The sequence below is a fragment of the Octopus bimaculoides genome, chromosome 3 (genome assembly GCF_046866305.1).
Source record: "Octopus bimaculoides isolate indiv1 chromosome 3, ASM4686630v1, whole genome shotgun sequence".
Lineage (NCBI taxonomy): Eukaryota > Metazoa > Mollusca > Cephalopoda > Octopoda > Octopodidae > Octopus > Octopus bimaculoides.
In genome coordinates, this window is record NC_142930.1 from 51,911,269 (window position 1) to 51,936,268 (window position 25,000).

A 25,000-nucleotide genomic window follows, 5' to 3' on the forward strand; every position below is an offset into this window, starting at 1 on the left:
CGGGATTAAAAAAAAAAACTCATATATGTCAAATGGGTTGTGTGTAACTGGAGTTTGTACAAAAACACTTAACTTAATCGCGAATATAGCCGCTCTGCATATGTTGTCATGATTATTTAGACAACAATTTTAAAACGCAATAAACTTACTATTTTTTACGTACATGATATAATGTAATCCAGTCCTTTACCAACAGCTGGAATACTATCACCATATAGTCCTGATACATAATTAGCATAGAAGAAATAGAAAAACATTAAGCTGCACATTATATGTCATTTGAGTTGTTCGAATTTTAACAAGGGTGTGTCAATATTATAGCTAAGTATTGTATTTACCCTAGGCTAGTAAAATATTTATATTTTTTAGACAGTCTCACTGGGACCAGTTTCACTCTCAGTAGACGACGATGTTCTTAACAATGCATTCTAAATCTGGAAATACTTTTGCTTCAGAAACAGATATCTTAAGAAATATCAAGATGTCGATAAGCTTTAAATCTTACGTTTCTTTGTGATGATAATATTCTTTTACAAATTTTAAAATCGGATTTAATATTCTTTTAAAAGATTACATCAATTATAACGCGCTTAACAAAATCTGTAGACGTTTTGTTAAGAAACTATTTTTCTTTTATGATATGAAATTCACAATGAGAATCAAGTCTTTCGATAATTTGTTTACGAGAGAATAAATATACAAGCAGTAATCCCCAGGAGAACTGAAGAATAAATTTTCTATTTAAGATTATATAATTACCCCACAAATATTTACACAATGTATTTTGCTAGGGGGATATGATTAAAAGAGTTCTTTAAAATGGACGTTAATTTTCATTTTCGTCACAGGGTGCGTTAGAGTAAAATTTGGTAGTTATTATTACATATCATCTGTGGGATCATATATATGTGCGATCAAACACATACCCTTGCTGACTGTTTTTTTCTTTCCATTTGTATGGCTTAGCATCATTTCTGTTTGCATTTCCTCGTAATCTCATTAGCGAAGCGTCATTATTACCTCTCTTTAGACATTCGGATTTTTTTGTTTTTTAGTATTCCTATAAATATTTTATGTTTTTTTTTTATAACATGGTGTAACAAATTTGCTTAAAGTAGTCTTTCGATTTTCACATGCTTTCAAAAAAATAAAATATAGTGTATATATATTTAGAATATAGTTTCTGAATCCATGACCTTCTGATCAGTCAAAATATTACATATAATAAATCAACCAAAGGAAAACTGTGCTATCTAATTCGTGTTAAGATATTTTTCTATGAAGTCGGTTTTCAACTCAAGGTAAACTAGTAAAAAAGGCTTTTGTGTACTAATACAGCTCATTAGTTGACTTAAGACTTTCAGTCCGTTCAATCAGTAGCCTTGAAACATCTTAAAATCTTGTTAACAAATCACAGTCAATCACAGTCATTATTTGCATTCGGTTTAATATTGTTATTTTAAAAGAAACCATTCAGAATTTCCAGCAGCAAGAATTTTCCAATTAAATGTATGTGTTTGTATTTTAGATATTATTCAAAGAAGTAAAGAACATATTTGCATTACGTGGTGAGTTTTATTTAAAATAAATTAAAACCATATATATATACATATATATATATACTAGCAGAGATACCTGGTGTTCCTCAGAATTGAAATCGCGTACTTTTTTATTGTTTAAATCGTTTCGAACATGCGACTGCAGCCATGCGGGTGAACCGCCTAAAGTTCAATAAATCGACCCCAGGATTTATTTTTTCTAAGCCTAGCATTTATTCTATTGGATTGTTTTGCCAAAGGTTTAAGTTACGGGAACGTAAACACAGCAAAATCGGTTGTAAACCGATGGTGGCGGTACAAACACACACACACACACACACATAAATACATATATACAGATATATATATATATATACATATATAAATATATATATATAATTATATGCATATATAGAAATATATATATATATGCATGTATATATACATACACATATATATATATATACATATATATATATATATATATACACATAAATTTATACAGGTATATACATTTGTATATATATATATATATATGCATATATAAATATATATATATAATTATATGCATATATATAAATATATATATATATGCATGTATATATACATACACATATATATATATACATATATATATATATATATATATACACACATAAATTTATACAGGTATATACATTTATATATATATATATATATATACATATATACATGTATATATATAGATGCATATATATATACTTGTATATATATATATATATATATATATATATATATATATAATGTACATATATAAACATGTATACATATACATATTCTTTTATTGTTTTACCTTTTTCAGTCAACTGACTGCAGCAATGCTAGAGCACCGTCTTTAGTCGAGAAAACTTATTTTTTTATTCCTTGTTAATTAATAAAACATATCGCTTAGCCTTGCAATGGAGGAAGTATATGTTTATACTGTAAAATTTGTATACTTATTTTCAAGGCGAAAGCTTCCTGTCCATGAAACGAAGTTCAAAAATTCACATAGTGTAAGAGAAATGTGAGATTCGATCTTCTTTGAAAAGTTGATAAAGTCAGAGTTAGTGATCTACAGACGTTTATTTAAGTTACATTACTACGTCAATTCACAAAAGTTTGACGAATTTGGATAGCAGAAACTGTTAAGAAGTATCTCTTGCTGTTGACCATCAATGTTATTTTATTTCATACATATGCAGCTATGTATCTGATGCTATCTGATTCTCATCATTTAGATTTTGAGAACAAGCCATTTGTTACGACAACAGAACTAACAGCTGAATCACCCTCATATCACTCCTTTACGTTTTTAAAAGGAAGGTCATATTGGATAATATGATCTTCCGATACAATATTTCTGAGAACAAAATACAGAAGAGTCATAGCTAGAATAGCCTTAATTGTGAGTCTTCTGTATCGAGGATGATCTGGGACGAAACTACAATAGCGGCAACACCATCGTCAACAACAATAGCGACAGTATCAGAAGAATACGATTTTAATTCAATACATCAGTCGTCTTTAGTTAACTCTCTATATATCCTAATTCCGTTTATTGAATAATTAATTCGAAGTTTTGAAGAACAACTTTCAAATTATTTAAATTGCTGATCAAGTTATACTCGCCAATATGAAAACTAGACATAAAAGCAAAATAGAACGTGAAGAAAAGTTTAATTTCATTTTAAAATATTTATTGTTCTAAAATGCTTATTGTTCTACAATTACATGAAAATTGCAATGTAATGGATTTTATCGTAGATTTTTCTATTGCTGCTAGTTATTTAAATAATTAAATCTTTATTCTCTAACGACAATAATCTCAGCCTTAAATTTTTATTTAAACACATTTCTAGAAAGATGCATGCATTATATACTTTTCATTTTGTTGCTTTTCATGTTATTTAAAGTATCGTTTCTAAGATATTTATTATATTTGGTTAACTCTGCAATATTAATTTTGATTATTATAAGTATATGCATATTACTACAGCAAAAATATAACACTTCGTTTGAATTACAAATGTAGTGCCAGATTTTCTTGCCGATGACTTATAAATGTACTTTATTTTTATATTTTTATAGCATTTCTTAAATCATTCTTAGTATTTTACCTATTAAAATTATTATTTCAGTCTTTTTTTTTCCATGCTTTTCAATCAATTTTATCTACTTATTTATTTATTTATTTGTTTATTCCCTATATAATTTATTTATTTGTTTATTCCCTATATAATTAATCTTTCTATCTTCCTTTTGCATTGCCTCGTGAGTATACTGGGTCTTAAAAACAGCCCTTCTTTGTTTACTTGCCTCGGGCACGATAACTAAGGCGTCATGTATCCTCTCGATTATAGAATTTGTTTATATTGTTCAATAATTATGCCTTTCAAAATAATAATACTAACAGACTCATTAATCTACTCATAGCACTAAAAAGATTCATTCAGGATTTCAAAATAAACTGTCATGTAAGCTCATAATGACCATGAATAATACTAAATACTGCAAGGCATACTTTCTAAAGAGTTAACAAAATTGCCAATTCCCCAGCTTCTAAATTTCTTGAATACGGGAAAGTAATATTTAAATTAGTTGAGCTACTTAGAGTTTATACGCGGTATGACTTTCCCACGAGGATTGCGAGTAAGTAATGCATATCTTCTATGCTAAGCGGGGAGATGGCTCACATTGTAGAATTGTTTATTCTATACTTGATACCATTAGACAGTGAACCTACCCTCACACCTCTTGTTTGTACTACGGAAATACTTTGGAAATCCCACAGCGTATAGACCTATATGAAATACAACCACTCCAGGAATTTGGCTGCAAGAATAAGTACGAGAATCTTCGAATCATCCTGCAAGTAGTTATTTGTTTTATATGATCCTCTTACATGGTGAAAAGGAAGAGTGACTTTGGTGAGAAGATAATTCTCGTACCAATTTCACAACCAATGAGCGGCAGGAAACGGGAAGCAAACTGTTTTAACACCAGTCAAATATCTCCAGAACCTTCCTAAATCACACACAAATATCACAAGTTATATAGCAAACAGATGAACTATACCTGCCTAGTTATTATAGTTCTAAAAATGACTGATTAGCAGAACCGTTAGATCGTTGGATAGCTTGCTTTGAAATATAATCTCCTTGGCTCAGTGTACTCGAGTTCAAATCCCATTGATGTAAAGATTTGTCTCCAGAAATAAAGAACTAGTTCTATACCAAAGACGGTTCTTTTCTTTCTGTATTTCTTTATGTCTGTCTGATTCTCGTTCTGGAAGAAATCACCTCCAGGTGGATCTGGAGAAGTATGGCCTTCACCAGGTCCAAAATGTCTAAAACATGCCGTATCTCAAGACAGTGACCTACGACTGCATCAAGAAGGCATGGGTGCATAGGATTGCATGGGATCGCAATATAATTTTTGGCTACAAATATACAACAATGGCATCATACCCACTTATCATTTCTATAACCAAGCATCTTGATAACATAGCGGTTCCCGTCTTTCTAAATCTTGGTCTATCGAGCAACACTCACTCTGTCTAATAGAATAACGAGCAATTATACAACGCACCCTGTTAATGGATTTAATCAACGTTATATCCTATTTAGGTCTGCCATTTCCCGATCCCATTTTATTTCATATATAAGAGATTAATGCCACAATAGCCCCACTGAAACTTGGAATAGATTTGATAACCCACGTTTGTATGCATTACTCAACTGTAGACACCATATTTCTCTCAGGCGTCACATATTAAATCACCATGAGATATCTTATGATAGAAAATTAGAAAATAGTATTCATTTTCAGTCCTCGTGAAATACGAATATTTCAACCGATAAACCCAGAAAATAAAGCCTGTCAATAACTGCAACGGCGGAAAAGATTTAAGAGTAAACTCTTTGTTGATACATTTCAGATTTGTACGGATTGCCGACCTTGTATTTAGGAACTAATATGTAGTAGTTTACGTTAGTAGCCTATAGCAATTTCCATCATGTGACTTGCGTCGAACACTGGGAACCAGGATTAACAAAGACAAAGGAAGACCTATATTCCAAGTCGTGTGTAGCTAAGCTTTTGCTTATTGTAAACAGCTTAGTGTTTGAAGTTCTATATCTATGGACACCCAAGTAATGAACAGCTTACGGACATTAACTCTACACAGAGTAGCGAGTGTGCTTTTCTTTCATTCTTTCACCTATCTGTGTGTGTGTATGTACGTGTGTGTGTGTGTGTTTGCGTGTGTGTGTATCTTCACAGGAACATTCTTTTAATATAAGCATGTAGATCCTCTCACATACGTCCACACACACACACACACACACACACACACACACACACACACACACACACACACACACACACACACACACACACACAAACACACACACATATACAAACATATGCACATGTTATCACTCAGACAATTACATACACGCAACGAACTGACATTTAATATTTTGTTTCACGCAAGCAAGCATACAGTTGTAATCTATTGTCTAAAATAGCAATTCATTATACAATGATTAGATTTTTAATGTAAAAGTTTATGCCTTTAAGTGTAAATTACTCGACCTCTTTAATCGTCCAAGCACTTTTCTGTTTTCCGCAGTAATTTACGTGTTTATGATAGATCACTGTACTTTAAATGGTCCATGTCATACACCAACACATCATGTCGGCATCTTTAACGATAACATTTTCAAAATTGTTTTGTAAATTTTTGTTACTCGATGCATTTTCAAGAAATGTTAGAAAATTACGAACAAATTTATAAAAGTTTCTAATATAATCACTGTTTTATTTGAGATTGAACACATTTTAGAATGTAATAGGGTAATAAAACTGGTGATAAATTAGAATTTGTTGATGAAATTAAAAAGAAACAAAAAGTATCTACGCTCCTATATAAAATGGAATTCGGTAAAGTTTTCATTTGGAGTGTATAAAATGCAAACAAATTCTTAATTACAAAGATTTCTGTGATAAGAAACTGCTCACACATGAAATAAGATTAAATTTAGTTGATTTCAACATGAAAAATAATGTTCTCGATATGAAAGTAAAATTATCACCTTCAAAATATTTCTTTACGTATATAGACAACTGTATACTTGCATGCGCGAAACAACATATTAAGTGTCACTTCGTTGCGTGAATGCAATTGTCTGAGTGCTAACATGTTCATATGTTTGTATATGTGAGTATGTGTGTGTCGACGTATGTGGGAGTTTCTACATGCTTATAAAACATATCTAAACCATACAATCATTTCCTCAATTATATTTCATCAGTTACTTTCGGGATAAAATGTACGTATTTCATATATATATATTTCTTGTAATGAATGAAGGAAGTCACAACCATCAAAATTCTTGCTCTGCGACATATGATCTGATAAAGCAATAATTATATCTTATTTAATCGAAATGCAATTTACAGAATAACATCATTCGATATAATTTTATTTTTGCTTTTGAATGATCAATATCGGTTATCATATTTGGATTGCCAAATGCCTTGTTTTCGGTCAGTTTTCTGTTTTTAGTTAAAACTTAATATATTTTGATAAACCAGCTCTCATCATTGGCTTTCTTTGAAAGATGACATGGTGGTAGAACGGTGAAGCAGCCAGTGCCATTAAAGAAAGAAGCATGAAGGACTGGAAGAGCGAGGTTCGTAGACAACCATACCAGGTAGCTAGGAAGTGAATCTAGGCGACGAGAGATATATTTAACTAGGGGAGAAGCAGAAAGGATGTGGTTTGCCAATGTTCTGCAGCGTGTGGAATAGATGCCTGAGGTCTTCGGGATTGCAAGACAGTATATCAAAGACGTGTGTCCGAATGGATGATGGTATACTTGGACTAACTGAATACATGGAAGAAAGGAAAGTGTCACTATGCAAGGTTGTGAAATGTGGAAAAGGAGCACCTTCCTAATGAGGGCCCAACAGAGGGACCAGCTACTCGAGTTGACTGCTGCATGACAGATAAAGCAATTAAGGATATGAAGATAGGGCTTCATATCCTAAATATGGGATACGGCCTTGCCAACCGTATAGTTAATAAAGTTGTCCAAGAAGGGGTGATACCCAATGACTGGTGTAACACCGTCATAGTCAACTAACAGGCGTATCAACCTGTTAGCCCAATTCATGAAAGTCACAGGAAGGATTATAGCTCAATTAATTAGGAAGAGCCTTGATCAAGATAAGATGCTGTTTGGTTTTGTGTCAAGGAGAAGTACTATTGATACTCTTTGCCTAGTAAGTTACATGCAGAAGAAGCATTTAGCTAAAAATAAACCGCTGTACTTGGCATTTATGAACATGTGGTAAGCCTTTCACAGGGTCCCTCGCACCTTCAACTTGTGGTCGCTCCGGAAGCTGGGTGTAGATGACTAGCCAGTGAGATCCCTCCAAGTCATGTACAGGGATGCTGCCAGTAAGGTGAAAGTCAGCCATAAGCAAAACAACGTATTTAGTGTCCACATAGGAGTGCAACAAGACTCAACTTTCAGCCCCGTCTTGTTTTACGTAGTCCTCCAGGACACAACAGCGGAATAAAAGACTGTTGCCCATGCGAGTTTTTCTATGCTGAAGACTTTGTTCTTATAGCTGAATTTATAGTAAAATCAGATAAGAATGTTCAGGTGTGGCAGCAAGAGCTGAAATGAAGGAGCCTTAGCGCTAAGTTATCAAATACCAAATTACTAGAAAGCAGGGAAGCAGAAAAATTACTAATCCCTTCAACGAAACGGTCCTGCCTGTTATGTACAAAAGGTGCTGGTAAAAATTACTTATAGTGTACCTAGTACAAGCTATGGACATATAAGAGGTGCAGTGGAATCACAGGAAGGTTAACAGAAAAGGTATCATTTCAGATACAGGTTTATAATTTTTAGGACGACATATTAACGGAACGTACTTTTGAGAATCTAGTTTCTGTAGATTTGCAGATTAGGATGTCTTTCCCCTCAGCTAGCCAGCCACTTATTTCCTCTGACTCCGTCATTTTTTGCAATATCTGTGTAACTTCTATTGTTTTGGACATCCACGTGTTTTTTCTCACTAGCCTTTCCTGTGCTGGTTCTGTCACTGTCCATACCACTTCCCAAAATTCTCCTTCTTCTCTTGCTGTTTGTGCTACATTGACTTCTGTTTTATTTCTGCAACGTTTTTAATATAATCGATTTTGTTTAGAGTCGAACACTCTGTATGTTCAAAGAACCCAAGGCACTTTTCATTACCGGCGGATTCTTTGAGGGTCATTTGCTTTAGTAGTTCATCGGTTCCAAATATTATTTTGTTCGTTGTGTTGCATTTCTGAAGTATTTGTTTCCTCATCCTTCTTTTTCTAAGTTGTGATGTCTTTTTATTAATTTCACTATAAATTCAGAGATACTTTCTCTTCATTTCTTTTTCTCTTTTCCATGTTGAATGCTTGGGTTTTGATACTCCTGCCTGAATGAATCTGAAGTGGTACCCAATTTTCTCTGTCACTACAGGTTGCTGCTGTATCTGTTAATTTATTGATCTTGTAATAATGTTATTTCACTCCGTTTTAATCATGTCTCCGAAAACAAAGTTTATATATTTTTTATTGCTGTTTCTATTCTGTCATAAACTGTATCATTGGGAGGTATTTTTAATGATTCATAGTAAATTATTTTAAACTTAAATGCAATTTCAGATGATTAAGATCGTGATTTTCAGTGTCAGAATTTTCAATTTCTAAATCAGCTTCAATTACCCTTTTTTTATATTTTTCTTGTGCAGTTCCGGTTTCGTTTCTGTTGGTCAGTGATGTGCAGTTCTAGGATGTGGGTTTGTTGCGTTTTGTTTTTGTTATTTGTTTTTTTGTGTTTACATGTCTTGATTGTATCAACGTAGATTAAATTATTAGTGCTTTAGTGTTCTTGGATATTTTGCGATTGTTACTAGTGTTCTGAAAATGTATTCTTTTATCTAAAAGTTCAATTTCAATTGGTGGTATTTTTTCTTTACGTTTTGAGAATATATCCTAAGTTAATATATATCGTAACATATTTATAGCTGATCTGTTTTCATCCCAATTTTACACGAAAATACTGTTGAGATTTTCATCAGCCGCAGCTTTATTATCATCATCATCATCATCATCATCATCGCTATTGTCGTTGACATCATAGTTATTTTTATTATTATTCTGAAAGCACGTTATAAAAATAAAACTACTGAATAATAATAATAATAATAATAATAATAATAATAATAATAATAATAATAATAATAATAATAAGAAGAAGAAGAAGAAGAAGAAGAAGAAGAAGAAGAAGAAGAAGAAGAAGAAGAAGAAGAAGAAGAAGAAGAAGAAGAAGAAGAAGAAGAAGAAGAAGAAGAAGAAGAAGAAGAAGAAGAAGAAGAAGAAGAAGAAGAAGAAGAAGAAGAAGAAGAAGAAGAAGAAGAAGAAGAAGAAGAATAGCGATTATTATTATTATATGTTTGACTTTTGTTTTGCATTTGTACAAGTTGGATTCAAGTCTCACCCAGAGACCTCAAGAGACAACAAGTTAGAAGTTCATGTAGGTGTTATGCCTAGGGTACCATATATTTGGATTTGTACAGTTTTGTTCAAGTGAATGTTTAAGAAACCATTATTATTATTATTATTATTATTATTATTATTATTATTATTATTATTATTATTATTATCATTATTATCATTGAGTGAGAGAGCAGTGCATGTGTCTCATCCTTGCCATACAGTTTCAAATCATCCATGAAGAGGAGGTCGTTGATTGTTTGGGATTTTCCCTTTAATTGATATACCAGGTTAATTTTCTTAAGTACCAAGGTCAGAGGTATCATACAGAGAACAAAAAGCAACAGAGATAAGCTACCACCCTGGAAAATCCATCTTCTGCTACGCAGTGTGCCAAAGCTTCTTCCGTAACATATCAGTTTAGTTTTCCACCCCGTCTCCATACTTCTCTGCTGGAAACACGTTACATTCCTCGCAATTCCAAACGGATCTAAGCATTCTGTGATCCACGAATGTACAATCATATCATAACCTTTGCATTAGTCAATCCAGGCCTTTTCAAAATTTGTTCTCCTTCGTTTACAGTCTGGCATTACAATTTTGTCTATCAATAATTGATCTTTGGTACCTCTACATCTCCTTCTACAACCTTTGTTTTCTGTCGGTAATATATCGTTTTCATCAAAATATTTGTACAGTTCTTCAACAGTTGCTCCTGAAAGTGACTTCCACATTAATGGGACGCACGAAATTCGCCTGTAATTGTCGGCCACATGTTCTTCTTCTTCTTCTTCTTCTTCTTCTTATTATTATTATTATTATTATTATTATTATTATTATTATTATTATTATTATTATTATTATTATTATTATTATTGTTGTTGTTGTTGTTGTTGTTGTTGTTGTTGTTATTATTATTATTATTATCATCGTCATCATCATCATTATTTTCATAAGATATTGTTCGTTTATATGATGACTGGATTACTGAAAAAATATATTATTGATTTCCAAACGCAATATTCTTGATATACTCCTTTAGAATAAGCTTCTAAATTTTATAACATTTATATGCATTTAGACGATCCATAGAAAATATATGATAGCTGACCTAGATGTCTCTATAATAAGTGTACACTTTTGAGAATTCCTTCTAAAACTTGTTTGTTCAATGTAAGGATTCATAATTGATTTTATGACATGATTAAAATATTTTGTTTTATTTAGTAATGTTTGGTGAGTTATTCCATACAAAAATCGATAGAAACAGAAATTAGGCGGAAAAATAAACTTCACTCACTCAGATGGTGTAGGTAAACAACAACACTTTCCCAAGCTGCTGAATCTGTGGAATTTAATTCAATTGCTTTCATCCATGCTTGCAGAGCCTTTTGTTTTTCACCATTATAATAATACTGTTTACAAATATAAAACAAAAATCAATAACTTGATAAAAGAAGTAGCTAGGATTCAGACATTATTATTTTTGGATTTAAATCAACCAAACAACTGTCAATTAAATTTATAGAATATATTATTTTTTGTGAATTTTTAAATTAAAATATACACATATTATTTTCTCACGAAGGTTTCCACCTATGTAATTTTTATTGCATGTACGAGTTGTGAATATACTGATCATGCATTTTAACTATGTAATTCTTGTCATTTAAATGCTAATTAGTGTTTTTTTTTATTTCATGATTGATGAATGTGCGAGAGAAATGGTAGGGTCTGAGTCTACTGTGTTTCTTTCCTGAAATTTAGTTTGAAACTGATTCACTTTATTTAGGCAAATAATGTCTCTTACAGAGGTATAAGCATTAATTTTCCTTATTCTGTTACTTTAAAACATCATCGAACAACAAAAGGTGGAGGTTTAGCAACTCCATTGCAGCTAAGATGAAGATATAAGCACTCAAATTGTAGTATCGTTTTCAACATTATGACAACCGCTATAGTTATTAGCATCTACACTTCTGCTCGAAAAAGAACTAACTTATAAAGGTACATGTGTGACTTCCACACATTTTTCATGGGCATCATAACAAAGGAAGGAAAACTGTCAAAATACAACAATCGAAATGAGACTATGCATTCTATTTACCAATTGATTATGTGTAAGACCATTCAAGTTTTATAAACAGTAAAACAATAAAATCTTTTGGCAAGTTATAATATGCCTATATTTCAAAGTGTGAAATAAATATGATGAAAGACAAAACAGAACACTGTGACATTTGTTTCAGAAAGGATACTTCATTGGAGACGAAACTTATATATCATTAACTTATATCACGTTTGTTTTTCGATGCAAGGCTCTAACTGAAACGATAAGCTTTTCTTCTTTTTTAACAGTATGACATATATTCCTTGTTTGAAATATTTGTCATGAAACATATTGAGGCATTGTTAAGTACTGGGAAGATAATTTCAAATGAAAGGAAGGTAGCAATAGGTATTGGCAAACGATTGTCATAATATAATTAACATTATTGTTATGCGTATCTGACATTAACAGAAATGTAAAATCGTACACCAAAGAGTTCATACGTTGTGTGGGTTCTATCTGTGTCCTTCTTGCATTTTATATTGTCATTTATAACATTTTTTATGTTTTATTATATTAAAGAATGAATAATCAGTATATGGACATAATGTAATTTTATTTTAGAATTTCATATTCTATCAAAAATGTTTTGCGGTAGTTGTGCATGTAATGCTGTTTCCAAATAGATTTTTGCCCACTCTGCACAATTTTTGAATCATTGTTGTAGTCTTTTCATTCATTTATTGCATGTTGGACATTTTGGGCAATAGTGTCGATAGTTAGAAGTTTCCAACGGGTCATTTACTGGGTTACAGCGTTTTCACCGATTCACCTCCTCAGTTTCTCATTGCTGTGAATTAAAGAAGGAAGGTATCAACTGCAAATATACCGTATAAAGAAAATATGGAATATTCAGCAGCAGTTGCCTTGCATGTGGACATTTCAATGACTTTATATCTTGTAAGACATTGATGAACTTAAGAAAGTTACGTGTTTAGTAACACAGTATAAAACAGTTTATCTCAGATAAGCAAGATATTTAATCTCCGAAAGTTCGGTAAGTGCAATATTATTCAATATTTAGGGATGGTGGGGGACTATATATGTATAGCTATTCACACATGCACATACATACATACATACATACATACGTACATACATTCATGCATGCATACATACATTCATTCATACCTACATACATACATACATACATACATACATACTTACATAAAACTAGAAAGGAGAAAGCTAATTCGATGACTACAGATCCAATTTATCACTTTCCAGAAGTTTATCATTTAAATATATGCGAGCTTGTCTAGATATGCAACTATAGGCATGAGAATACATACATAAAATAAAACATGCAAATCTGCTCATATACATACAAATACACATACATACACAAATGCATACATACATACATACATACATACATACATACATACATACATACATACAAAGCAAAAATACCCTGTTGTTGATGTTGAAATTCCAATGAAGAAACCTTAGATCTAGGTTAGAAACTGGTTTTTCTCTATTGGCAAGAAATATTGAAATAAAACTAAACAATAACATACATACATACGTGTGCGTGTGGATTCTAGTATGTGTATGCAAATACATTAACAAACCCACACACATAAAAAAAAGATAGATAGCCTTCAGTTTATAATATCTGCATTGTAGAAAGTAAAAGGAAGTAAATCGTTGTTACCTCTCTCTTTTTTTCCTTCTATCTCTCTCTTTCTCTGTAAATATATATACACACACGCACGCACACATATATCAAATTAATAATGGACTTTATACAATTATTTCTGCAGTATAGATTAATGTAGATGAACACACACACACACACACGATTGCATGCACGCACACACACACACACACACACACACACACATATATGGTTGAGCATAGCAATATTTATAACCCCATAACCAATTTTTAAACCTTGATAAAATCATACTCTAGATTAAAGTATCACGTGAGTACAGAGCTTAATCTTATATATAAAAGGCAAGTTGTTTGTGTGTGTGTGTGTGTGTGTGTGTATTGTGTGAACCACTTCTACTCCTACAGTTTTCAACCGAATTTCACTAAATTTGACATGTGTGCTCTCTTTGAATTAGAACGCCTTTTCTTATAATTTTTTTCCTCGAAATTCCGCGCCCACAACATAAATAGACTACTCTCAATTCGCCTAGGATTTGGATTGAGCCAGCGAATAAACGTGACAAACACCCAGCTGGAAAAAAATCAATACTTTACTTTCTCAGCTGTGATGAGCTCTTATTGACTGCTTGCACAGTACTGCCAGCAGTATTCATTTGCGAGTTACGATTTGCCTCTGTTTTCGGGTGAGCGCTCTTTTTCATATAATTATTCCAGCTTAAACTAGCTACTTCAAAATTTTTATCCAAAATTAAAAATAGTTAATTCGGTCTATTTTATTTACATTTTTGCCAACTAAATTTTACTTGGGGGATGGGGGGGCTACACATTCACCGCTTTTTTTCTTATGACTTTTTCTATTGCATAAACTGATAATTTTCCACCATGCCTCGACGCAAGAGATCCAGTATAGGTCGGCAAAGAAATGCTGCAAAGAAAAGTAAACGTATGCGTGCAAATGAATCTTCTGAGGACCCCGCCAGAAGGAACTCTCTCATTGAACTTGGGATGACTTCAGCGCGAAGAAGGGAAAGTGAAAAGCAGCGTTGTGATCGGTTAGCATATATTGCTGCGCAACGAGCCGACCAGAGCAACGAGTAACGTTTAGCACGCCGAACAAGAAATGCTTCCTCTACGGAGACTACAGGGAAATATACACACACGCATGCACACACAAACAGACACACACACACACACACACATATACATGTGTACATTCCCAATACTATACCGTCATCCACCGTAATTACACAACCGTCGCAGATCTAACTCAGGAAATCCTGAGACTACGTTGAGTATAAAACAAACGAAAGAGACGTAAATTAGAAGGCACGAAAAAGTTCCTTGCTCACAACGATCGTTTCAAAATATCCTGCGTCGATCATTCATCCATATATATCTTTTAAATTTGTTTATGCGGAACGCTTTGAATAGGAAAATAAAGCTCCTATTCCATTATGCCGGCCAACGTCTAATGAAGCTGGTTAGGGAGTCAATTTTTCGGGGGTTGTATCAAGTTGTACCGATAAAATGTAGGGCAAATATAATAATGATAACAATACTCCTTGGATGGAATTTATAAACATTTAATGCATCACTACGCACGTTTCTACAAATCACATGACTCTTAGGATCACAGTATGTATTCCTGGAATGATTACAGAGTAGTCCGTAGTATCCGTGAGCATCTGGCTGATCGTTATCACTGGTTCAATTCTTCAGGCGATATAACATTATTGGATGTACGGTAGGGGGATGTTTATTCCTTTTTTACCAATATGCCGGTCAAGCAATTAATGTGGGTGTTTATACTGCGTTGCATCCCAAAAAGCGTGAGTAATAGAATATCAAGACTATCCAGAGATGAACAGACATTCAATATGCACGCCGAATGTTACAACTCAGCACTGGCTAAAGTTGGATATAAGGATAAAACAGAATATATACAGAATAAAACAGAGAAGACACGATTCCCAGAGGGCATTATAAATAGTGGGGATAATCATATAAATAGCCGCAGAATACCAGAACCTAGAAAAATAGAAATAGGGAGAAAAATGGAAAGAAAACAACCACAACACTAATAAGGACAAATATAAAACAGAACCCATGAAATCACAGCCAAAGTTAAACCCAATAGACATATTAAAAGAAATGGGAAAATAACCGATGAAATTATTTGGTTTAACCTGATCTTCAATTCACGAGAGGGGAAATATGAAGCAAACGCAGCTAATAACATTGAATACGCCGATAGAATGCTGGAAAATAGGGGTAATAAAAACTCATCAATAGCAAAAAGAGACCCAAACAACATCACATAATTAATAGTACATCCATACATAAGGAAAATGAGTGTAGGATTACAGGATTCCACGGAAGGAGCGGAAAAAATAATACCATGCGTAACTGCAGACACAAAGAAGCATGTAGTTTTAACAACTGCACGATAAGTAATAACACATGCAAAACACATGCGTGCGCACAGACTCACATGAAAGTACACATACACACACGCGCGCATATATTTATCCATATATAGAGAGAAGCAAAATGTATAGGAAGAGGGAAAAGGGAAAGAGAAATCGAATGAGTGTATGGTTAATATGATTTCCTAGTAAAACAATTTCGGCATGGATATATATTATATTTCCGTCTCAAATTTAATTACATACAACACAGAACAAAGAGCAATTCTCAATGCCTTGCTGTGAAGTAAATTATACGTTCATGACAGGAATTGATGCTTGAGAAACTTTTGTTTTGATGAATGTCAGTGAAGTGTATAAGGGATACGGAAAATAATAGTAACTATAACATAAGGAAGAAATATGCATAGAGAACCAGCCATTTAACATATCAAGTTTTCTGTAGATGTATTTCTATCAAACTGCAATGTCATAATGAATATCCTTAACTATATTACTGACCTAAGTATATTATTTTAATTTAGAAGAATGATGTCCAATTATTTCTCTAAATGTAGCCAATGCTCAAAATATTTTATGTTCACCCGTAAAAATGTTGACTTCATTTACAATACGAATAGATCAAATAATATTTTCTGAAACACATCCTTACTTGTTTTGGTTTTCGTCTTCAGTAATACTATTCGTCCAAAAATATCAAGACTAACAATTTCTTGATGATGTAGCAATGATTGAGGAGTAGTATGTTAAGATCAGGTATTTATGAATATATTGTGACATCAGTATCTGCAGCTCAAACTCTCTCTTCTGCACTACTTTATATATACCAGTTCATCCTACCACTCACGAAATATTTCCAGCCATTTTACTATTAATTGTCTATATATTCTACTTCTTTTATTTATGTTTCTTATCCTTCTCTATCTGAAGATGTTTTCGTTGTTGATCAGTCAACAGAAGGTGTTGATCGAATAAGCCTGTGATGCAAAATCATTTCAGCCATGATCAGCAAACTTTTACAGAAATAGTGTACAACCGAGTACATTGTCAAAAGTGTGTTTTATTAATAATTATGTTCCCAGTTCCCACCATCATTTACCGGCACACCGGTTGTCCAAACACTTTTCTGTACCCAATCTAATTAGACGGTTACCTTATCACTGGAGCATTTCCTCAATTATAAATAGCTAACGACAAAAAACCCTTAACTATTTTTAGAAAAATGTCTTACTCAACAAAGTTGGATTTTTAAGTATAAGTTCTGTTATTATATTCAACTTATTTATTATCTTTTATTTCGTGCATTACACTCCAACATTACATATACTGCAATCGTTTTCTAAATTCCTGTTGCCTGCTCTATTTGTGTGAAATATAAGTTAACACAATTGCAAAATGTCGCTTGTCAAGACACTCTCCAATTATAATCCCTTTTGATATCTCGTACTGATCTATAGAAACAGATTACAGCGTACACCATACACAAAAATAACAACCTATCTGACACTGAAAACATTTAGTACCTTATCCACTCTCTCACACACACATGCACACACACAGACACACACACACACACACACACACACGCGCACTCACACCCACCCACACACACACACACACACACACACACATCTATTGTCATGAGTGTGATATAGGCGTTCGTCACTAGTAACCAATATCTTCAACTCTCATCTATTTCCTCTGGCGGTTATTAGTAGAGACTCATTTCTAACTTAACCTGTCACGTAAAATACTAATATTCTCTTATCTTTGAGAAAATCGGCAAAAGAATTTTACGTCCATCAGCAATCCTTCGTAGAAACAATTTGTTCAGTTTATCTGTTCATAGGCTCAGCCTGTTTTCTATTTGTTGCAATTGAAATTCAAACCACATATACTGATAATGATCTCAGTTCTGTCCACTCAATGTCCGATTTATATCTCCTACATATATTAGTGAACTGCATTCTCATACTAATGGAGATGCGTTCTTCTGTACAGGTGATACACCGATTTTCTTTCCTTAAATTTTCGCATATAGATAACTCTATTCTTGAGCTGTCTGCAAATATCATGCTGGTAGTCTTTCCACTTTGCTGCTCGGAAGTAATAGGGTTTCTGTTTATCATATTGAAAATTAAAACAACATTTTTTTCAGAATTACATTATCAATGCCTAAAATAATCGAAACGCATTTTGCTAAGATAAATAATATCTTCATGTAAATAACATTTCAAAAGACAAATAGTTTTCTCAGTGAATCCATTTATAAAATTTGATATTTTAAATATTGAAAATTTCTGGAAAACGATTTGATATTTCTCCACCATTTTCATAGTTAACGATATTTCTGAGTCCTTGTAGCATACTGGAATAATACAGTGAAGGCATAGTTCTTATTTCCAAGTAATATCGAATGTCTTCACTTCACCATTTCTTAAAAGATTAGGAATATTAATTCCTCACGGCCAAAATCAAATAAAAGCAATATAAACAAATAGATATAAAGAATAAAAGGTCAGAATACTTTTAGAATTAATAATTTTAAACTTTTTATGTGTATGTATGCATCATCAGTGATACAGCATTGGCTTGCAACATTTTGTGTAGATAGATATATGCTGCTATCCATTGTAGATAGAAATCAATATCACATAAGAATAGAATCTGTTCTTTTAGCCTTGTAAGATAATTAGAAACATTTAGTGTATGCAATATTAATATTTTTGTGAGTGCGTGTGTGTATTTGTTTTTAAGCATGTGCGTGTGTGTGCATGTGTGTGTGTGTGTGTGTATGTGTGTGTGTGTGTGTTTGTGCTGATTAGTAATGAAAACCTTTGTAATGAATTTTTAGTGAACACAAACATCTAACTTTACAATCAAAGAAAGTTTCAGCAATGACTGATGAGTCGTTAGTAAATCTTGTAACTAATCAAATCAAGATGTTTCATCTACTTCAATAAAGAACCAGAGATGTAACTTTGGCGTTTCTCTTTTTTTCCACCGCGAAATGGCTAAGCCATTTACCTGAAAACTACTTATGCACATAAGTTTCCCTGATGCACAACGGCGTAGTTTTTATTAGCTTATTCAGGTTGCCAGAGGTTACATTTCTCTACAAATTAGAGAAACCGATTGCATTTTTTCCGGGTTTATATTATCTATAAATACTTATTAGCAAATATTCAAAAACATACAGAAGTGTCCTCATTACTGGCCACTGGAAGGCAAGCAGAATACGATTTAACAATAATACCTGCTTACACTAAAATATATGCATTTAGTAAAAATAGATTATCAAACGTTTACCCTATATTTCAAATTACCTATATTTCAAATTACCTATATTTCAAATTACCTATATTTCAAATTACCTATATTTCAAATTACCTATATTTCAAATTACACCAGTTCTTTATGGCATAATATATTCAGATATATTTATAAACATCTAAGCAAATATCATATTCAAGCGCCATTACATATTTATATAACCTTTACACGCGTCAAAAATACATACGTAAATTCATATCTGATACATACACATGCGTGCGCACACACACATGCACACACACACACACAAATACACACACACACGCACACACACATGTATATATACATGCATGTGTATGTTTTGATATAACGTAACATTGCATGTATGTAAATAAAAAGTTACACCATTACAGAACTGCATATTTAGTTTAAAACAAAATCTCATACCAGCAAACACAATTTCGGTGTTAACTTTATTTTTAACAGTATATATGAACACACACTAACAAATACGCATGCACATACCTGTGCAGATATTCATACACACACAAACACACATATATACATATAGCAATCTATGTCTCTCTCTCTCTCTCTCTCTATGTGTATATATATATATATATATATATAAATATATATATATATATATATATATATATATATATATATATATATATATATATATATATATATATATGTATGTACGTATGCCTGTATGTGTATATACACGCGTGTATGTTTGTTTATATGCACTAGATTGTGTTGGTTATAATTGTATACAGAATGCAACATATTAATAAACTTTTTCCATTTCAGCGATAGCTTGTCCAACCCGGGACTGTAAAAGCCTGGCAATATAGAGTCAATAAAATCTTGGAAGGCCTGTTCTACAGCATCGTCAGAATTAGATTTTAGTTTCTACCTAAAAGCTATCCAAATTCATTTCTGCGATATGAGTCTGGCGGCGTCTTGCAATAAAAGAAGACTGGATCTGTTGATTAATCTATGTTGTTTTTTATAAGTTTCCGCATCATTTGGTCCATTTGACTGCAGTATACTTCGGCCGTGATTGATGAGCCAGGTTTAATGTAATTATAATGGATGACACCTGCGCCAGAACTCCAAACACACACCATCAGCTTCTTATGCTGAATTTTACTTTTTCACTGTGTCTTAGTGGCTCTTTCTTGCGCAACTATTGCGCTGAGCATTTACAGCTGTTGTATTGTATCGGTTTCTCATCACATGTTACAATTCGATTAAAAAATGATTCATTTTTGTGATAAGAAAGTAGCATAATGCAGCCTTCCAAACGTTGCTGTTTCTGATTTTCATTGAGTTCATGTGAAACCCACTTATCTAAATTTTCATTTTACCGATTGATTTGAACTAGATGAGTTAATATTTTCTGCTTGCTAACACCAAACAACAACAATAAATCATGGAACTTTGAGATAGATCTGACTCGATGGTGGCTTTCAGTTCGTCATTATCCACCTTTGTTTCTGATCGACTGCGTCGCTCATTTGTTAGGTCAAAGTTACCAGAACGAAATTTTTGAAAACCAATATGATACTGCCTGCTGTGTAATAATATTAGAATGAAATAGTCCATTAATATTCCGAACTGTCTGTGATGCTAGATTTCCAAGAAAGAACTCATATTTCAAAACTGTACGAATTTCCGACTTATCCATCTCTATTAGTGTTTTACTGATTATGAGTATTTAGAATAATTTAGCCGACTTAAACACCAAGTAGTCTTAATTAATAAAAGGAATTTCATCCAATAAATCGAAATGCGTTTACAACAGGCATAACTCATCTACTGTCTGATGGTGTTAGAAAATCTGTCACTGGTTTTATCTCCCTTCTAAACTCCCCACCTACCGTATGTTTATTGACTGTTGTATTTGACCGTGAAATATTCACCGCCATACATTTTCAGTGGTGTGAGCGGGATAAAATATACCGGACCCAAAATGAAAGATAAAAATACTTGTCTTACGTTGCATAAGTGAACTGAATGAATAAATCGAATAAATTCATTGTATTTCATTTCCTTTCTACAGACGACAAATTGGCAGGAACGTTAGAGCGTCGGCCAGAATGCCATGCAATATTTATTCCGAACTCCTTCGCTCTGAGCTTTTCTTTCTCCCAAGTCAAATTTTGCCATTTATTATTTCGAGATCGACAAAAAAAAAAAATAATAGCTATACGTTGTGATAGTTATTCTTTCTCTTTGCCATCTGAGTTGAAAACCTGTCACCGTCTGCCTGGGTGTTAACCTTAAACCGTAATCCAGTCAAGCAATCTGGCAATCTGGGTACCATGCGACGGTGTCATGGGCACTGCTTTTCATCCTGACTAAAAGATATAAAAGGAAGTCTTGAAAATCACCCTATCTGAGCATGTTACAGACTGACTGACGTATAGACAAAGAATCATTATTCAACAATTTCACATGATAACGTACTACGATGAAGAAAAAGTGAGAAAAGTCACAAGTAAGAGATGAGGTTTATAACAAATTTATATAATTCGTTATAATATATAAATATAATATAACGAATTAGGGTGAAATTCGTTATATTATATTTATGAAGAATGAAGTATAAGTTTAATATGTAGAAATGAAACGTATAAGTATATATATATACATATGTGTGTATCTGTGTATGTGTGTGTGTATGTGTGTGTGTGTGTGTGTGTGTGTGTGTGTGTATGGCTATGTGGTAAGTAGCTTGCTTACCAACCACTTGGTTCCGAGTTCAGTCCCATTGAGTGGGACCATGGCAAGTGTCTTCTGCTATAGTCTCGAGGTGACCAAAGCCTAGTGAGAGAATTTGGTAGACGGAAACTGAAAGATGCCCGTCGTATATATATATATATATATATATATATATATATATATATATATATATATATACATATATGTGTGTGTGTGTGTGTGTGTGTGTGTGTGTGTGCGCGTGTGTTTGTGTGCGCGCACGTATGTGTGTGTGTGTATGAGTGTGTGTGTGTGTGTCTGTGTTTGTGCTTGTTTCCCCGGCATGCTGGTGTGTTTGCATCCCCGTAACTTAGCGGTTCGGCACAATTGATTGATAGAATAAGTACTACGCTTACAAAGGATAAGTCCTGGGGTCGATTTGCTTGACTAAAGGCGGTGCTCCAGCATGGCCGCAGTCAAATGACTGAAACAAGTAAAAGAATAAAAGAATATACATATATCTATACCTATATATATATATAGGTTTTTTACTGTCTGCTATGAATTAATCTGACCCTGAAGAGATACAATATTCCATATTTTATAATATGCATGAATTAGTCTGGATATTGAATCGAAATGGTCATAGGACATTATATAGTTTTTACAATGGATCATTTTAGTTCTTATTTAAATTGATATATATATATATATATATATATATATATATATATATATATATATGATTGATTCTAAGCTGGCTAAATATGCAGTGTATTATTGAAATCAAATGGTAACAAAGATGATTGAAAGTAAAGATAAAAATAATAGACTATATCAGTTAAAATGAACTGTTAATATAAAATAATTCTATGAGGGATTTAATTTTCTTTCATCACTCTCCATAAATGGAATATAACCGTTCACTATACAACTTTCATTTCGTTTCCATTTCTCTTAGATAATTTTCGCTTTTTCTTTCACTCCATTATTTATTGATAATAACTTGTTTTCATTTCAATGCTTGGGGAATTTCCGTTCTGCAATGGTGCGTGTTCCCATCCAATCTATAAGTAATCTTCTAAGTATATAAACACCACACATACGCATGCATACACTCACAAGACGCACGGATATATATATTATTAAAATATGCATACATGTGTATGACGGGCATACACCTATATATATATATATATATACTGTGTATACATGTATATAAATAGATAGATATAAATGCATATATATGTATGTAAACATACGCATGTGTATGTGTGTACATATATAACACAATATATATATATATATATATATATATATATATATATATATATGCATAATACACATCTACTACATGTTTGGGAAATTCTCTCTGTGGGTGTATCTGTGGAGTTGTTAACTTACTCCTACATCGTTTTATCGATTTTGATGAAACGTGACACGTGAATAGACCTTATGTCTGGAAACCTCATGGCATACTCAGATTGTTGAGAAAATCGTTAATAGAGCCCTCGGAAGGGATCATTATCTATACTAGATATATTTCATATTAATAGCGAAGGCAAATAACCCATTCATTTTCCTAAATTATTTGGTAAAAATGAAATTGAGTATGCTTATTTCTTAGTATTTGAACTGTTATTTTTGCAATTTATCCAGTAAAACCCTTAAACAAGTAAATAGTATTTTCCTCTACATTAGATCCACTTATTTCGGTTAGAGAATTATTCATGAATATACCAACACTAGCTCCCCTGAGGTTAATATTCTCTGGGAACACACAAAAGCTCTTTTCAGAGTTATTTTCATATCTGATTAGACCGTTATTACATAATATGCTTCACGATTTTAGTATACATACCTTATTAGTATTTCCTCCGAAGGTCTATATACTCTGGGAACGCATTAAGGCCCTTTTTATGTCTAGTTTATTTGAATTCTTACTATCGGTTAACTAATTTCATGTTATTACATCACTGACTTCACAATTTGGGTATTCATAGCTTATTGGGAATTCCTAAAAACAGGACCCTGTGTAAGCACAAAAACCGTTTTAAGGACTACATACTTTGTATTGTTGTTATTGGATTAGCGAAGCGATTATGAGAACAGAACCAAGGGATAAGCCCTACTTTCCTAGGAATTACCGGGTACGTCAGCTAGTATATACATATATACATATGTAATCATAATATATATATATATATATATATATATATATATATATATATACATATATAGAAATATTAATATTTCTAAGTCTCTCTAAAGGAGACTACTGCAGCGCTATTGGATATTAAGATTTATCGCCAAGTCAACATGACAGTCCAAAAGATAGGACAAATGCTGCCGTTGATTAGCTCCAAGGGGCCATCGCCTCTAGCTAGCTATGTGAAACACGAACCTCTATCCATTATAACCAATATATATATATATATATATATATTATGATTTCAGTTAGACATTACGATACTGGCGACCTGCTGTTCGAACTCAACGTATTTATATTTTAAAGGAAAGAATAATTGACTTCAGAGCATAATATAAATTGATGAATGACAAAATAACAGGAGTCATATACTTCTTTTCATTGGGTTACAGCTGTTTCTGCTGTGAGAAGCAGCTCATGAGCATTCAGATGAGTGTTTCTTATAGCAGAAACAGGTGTAAGCAATGCAAGTGATTATGCAACGCCTGTTTCTTAGTCATTTCTTTCTATGTATGCACACGCGGGGCGGTTGAAATGTTCAAAGAC

General features: G+C 32.7%; 1 protein-coding gene and 1 long non-coding RNA gene across 13 annotated transcripts in view; one reads left to right on the forward strand and one right to left on the reverse strand.

Moving 5' to 3' along the window:
* The window catches only part of LOC149136527 (uncharacterized), an 89,849-nt gene that overhangs the window by 14,904 nt on the left and 49,945 nt on the right, over positions 1–25,000 (forward strand). Inside the window, exon 2 of one of the 3 annotated variants that reach the window (XR_016241037.1) lies at positions 20,350–20,673. The exons of 1 other annotated variant lie outside the window; for it this stretch is intronic. This is a non-coding gene — a long non-coding RNA (uncharacterized LOC149136527). Of the gene's footprint in view, positions 1–1,528; positions 1,565–20,349; positions 20,674–25,000 lie in introns of those variants that run through there. One more of the 3 variants, XR_016241036.1, reaches the window with a different exon arrangement.
* Positions 1–25,000, reverse strand: part of LOC106881053 (protein O-mannosyl-transferase TMTC4) — a 297,366-nt gene that overhangs the window by 12,199 nt on the left and 260,167 nt on the right. For 9 of the 10 annotated variants that reach the window (XR_016241033.1, XR_008263717.2, XM_089348977.1 and 6 more), the window contains one exon: positions 11,405–11,519. Coding sequence is in view for 8 of the 10 variants with exons in the window: in XM_089348977.1 (XP_089205103.1) it covers positions 11,405–11,519 (115 nt within the window). In the remaining 2 variants the exon portion in view is untranslated. Of the gene's footprint in view, positions 1–11,404; positions 11,520–21,234; positions 21,903–25,000 lie in introns of those variants that run through there. The other variant, XM_089348980.1, reaches the window with a different exon arrangement.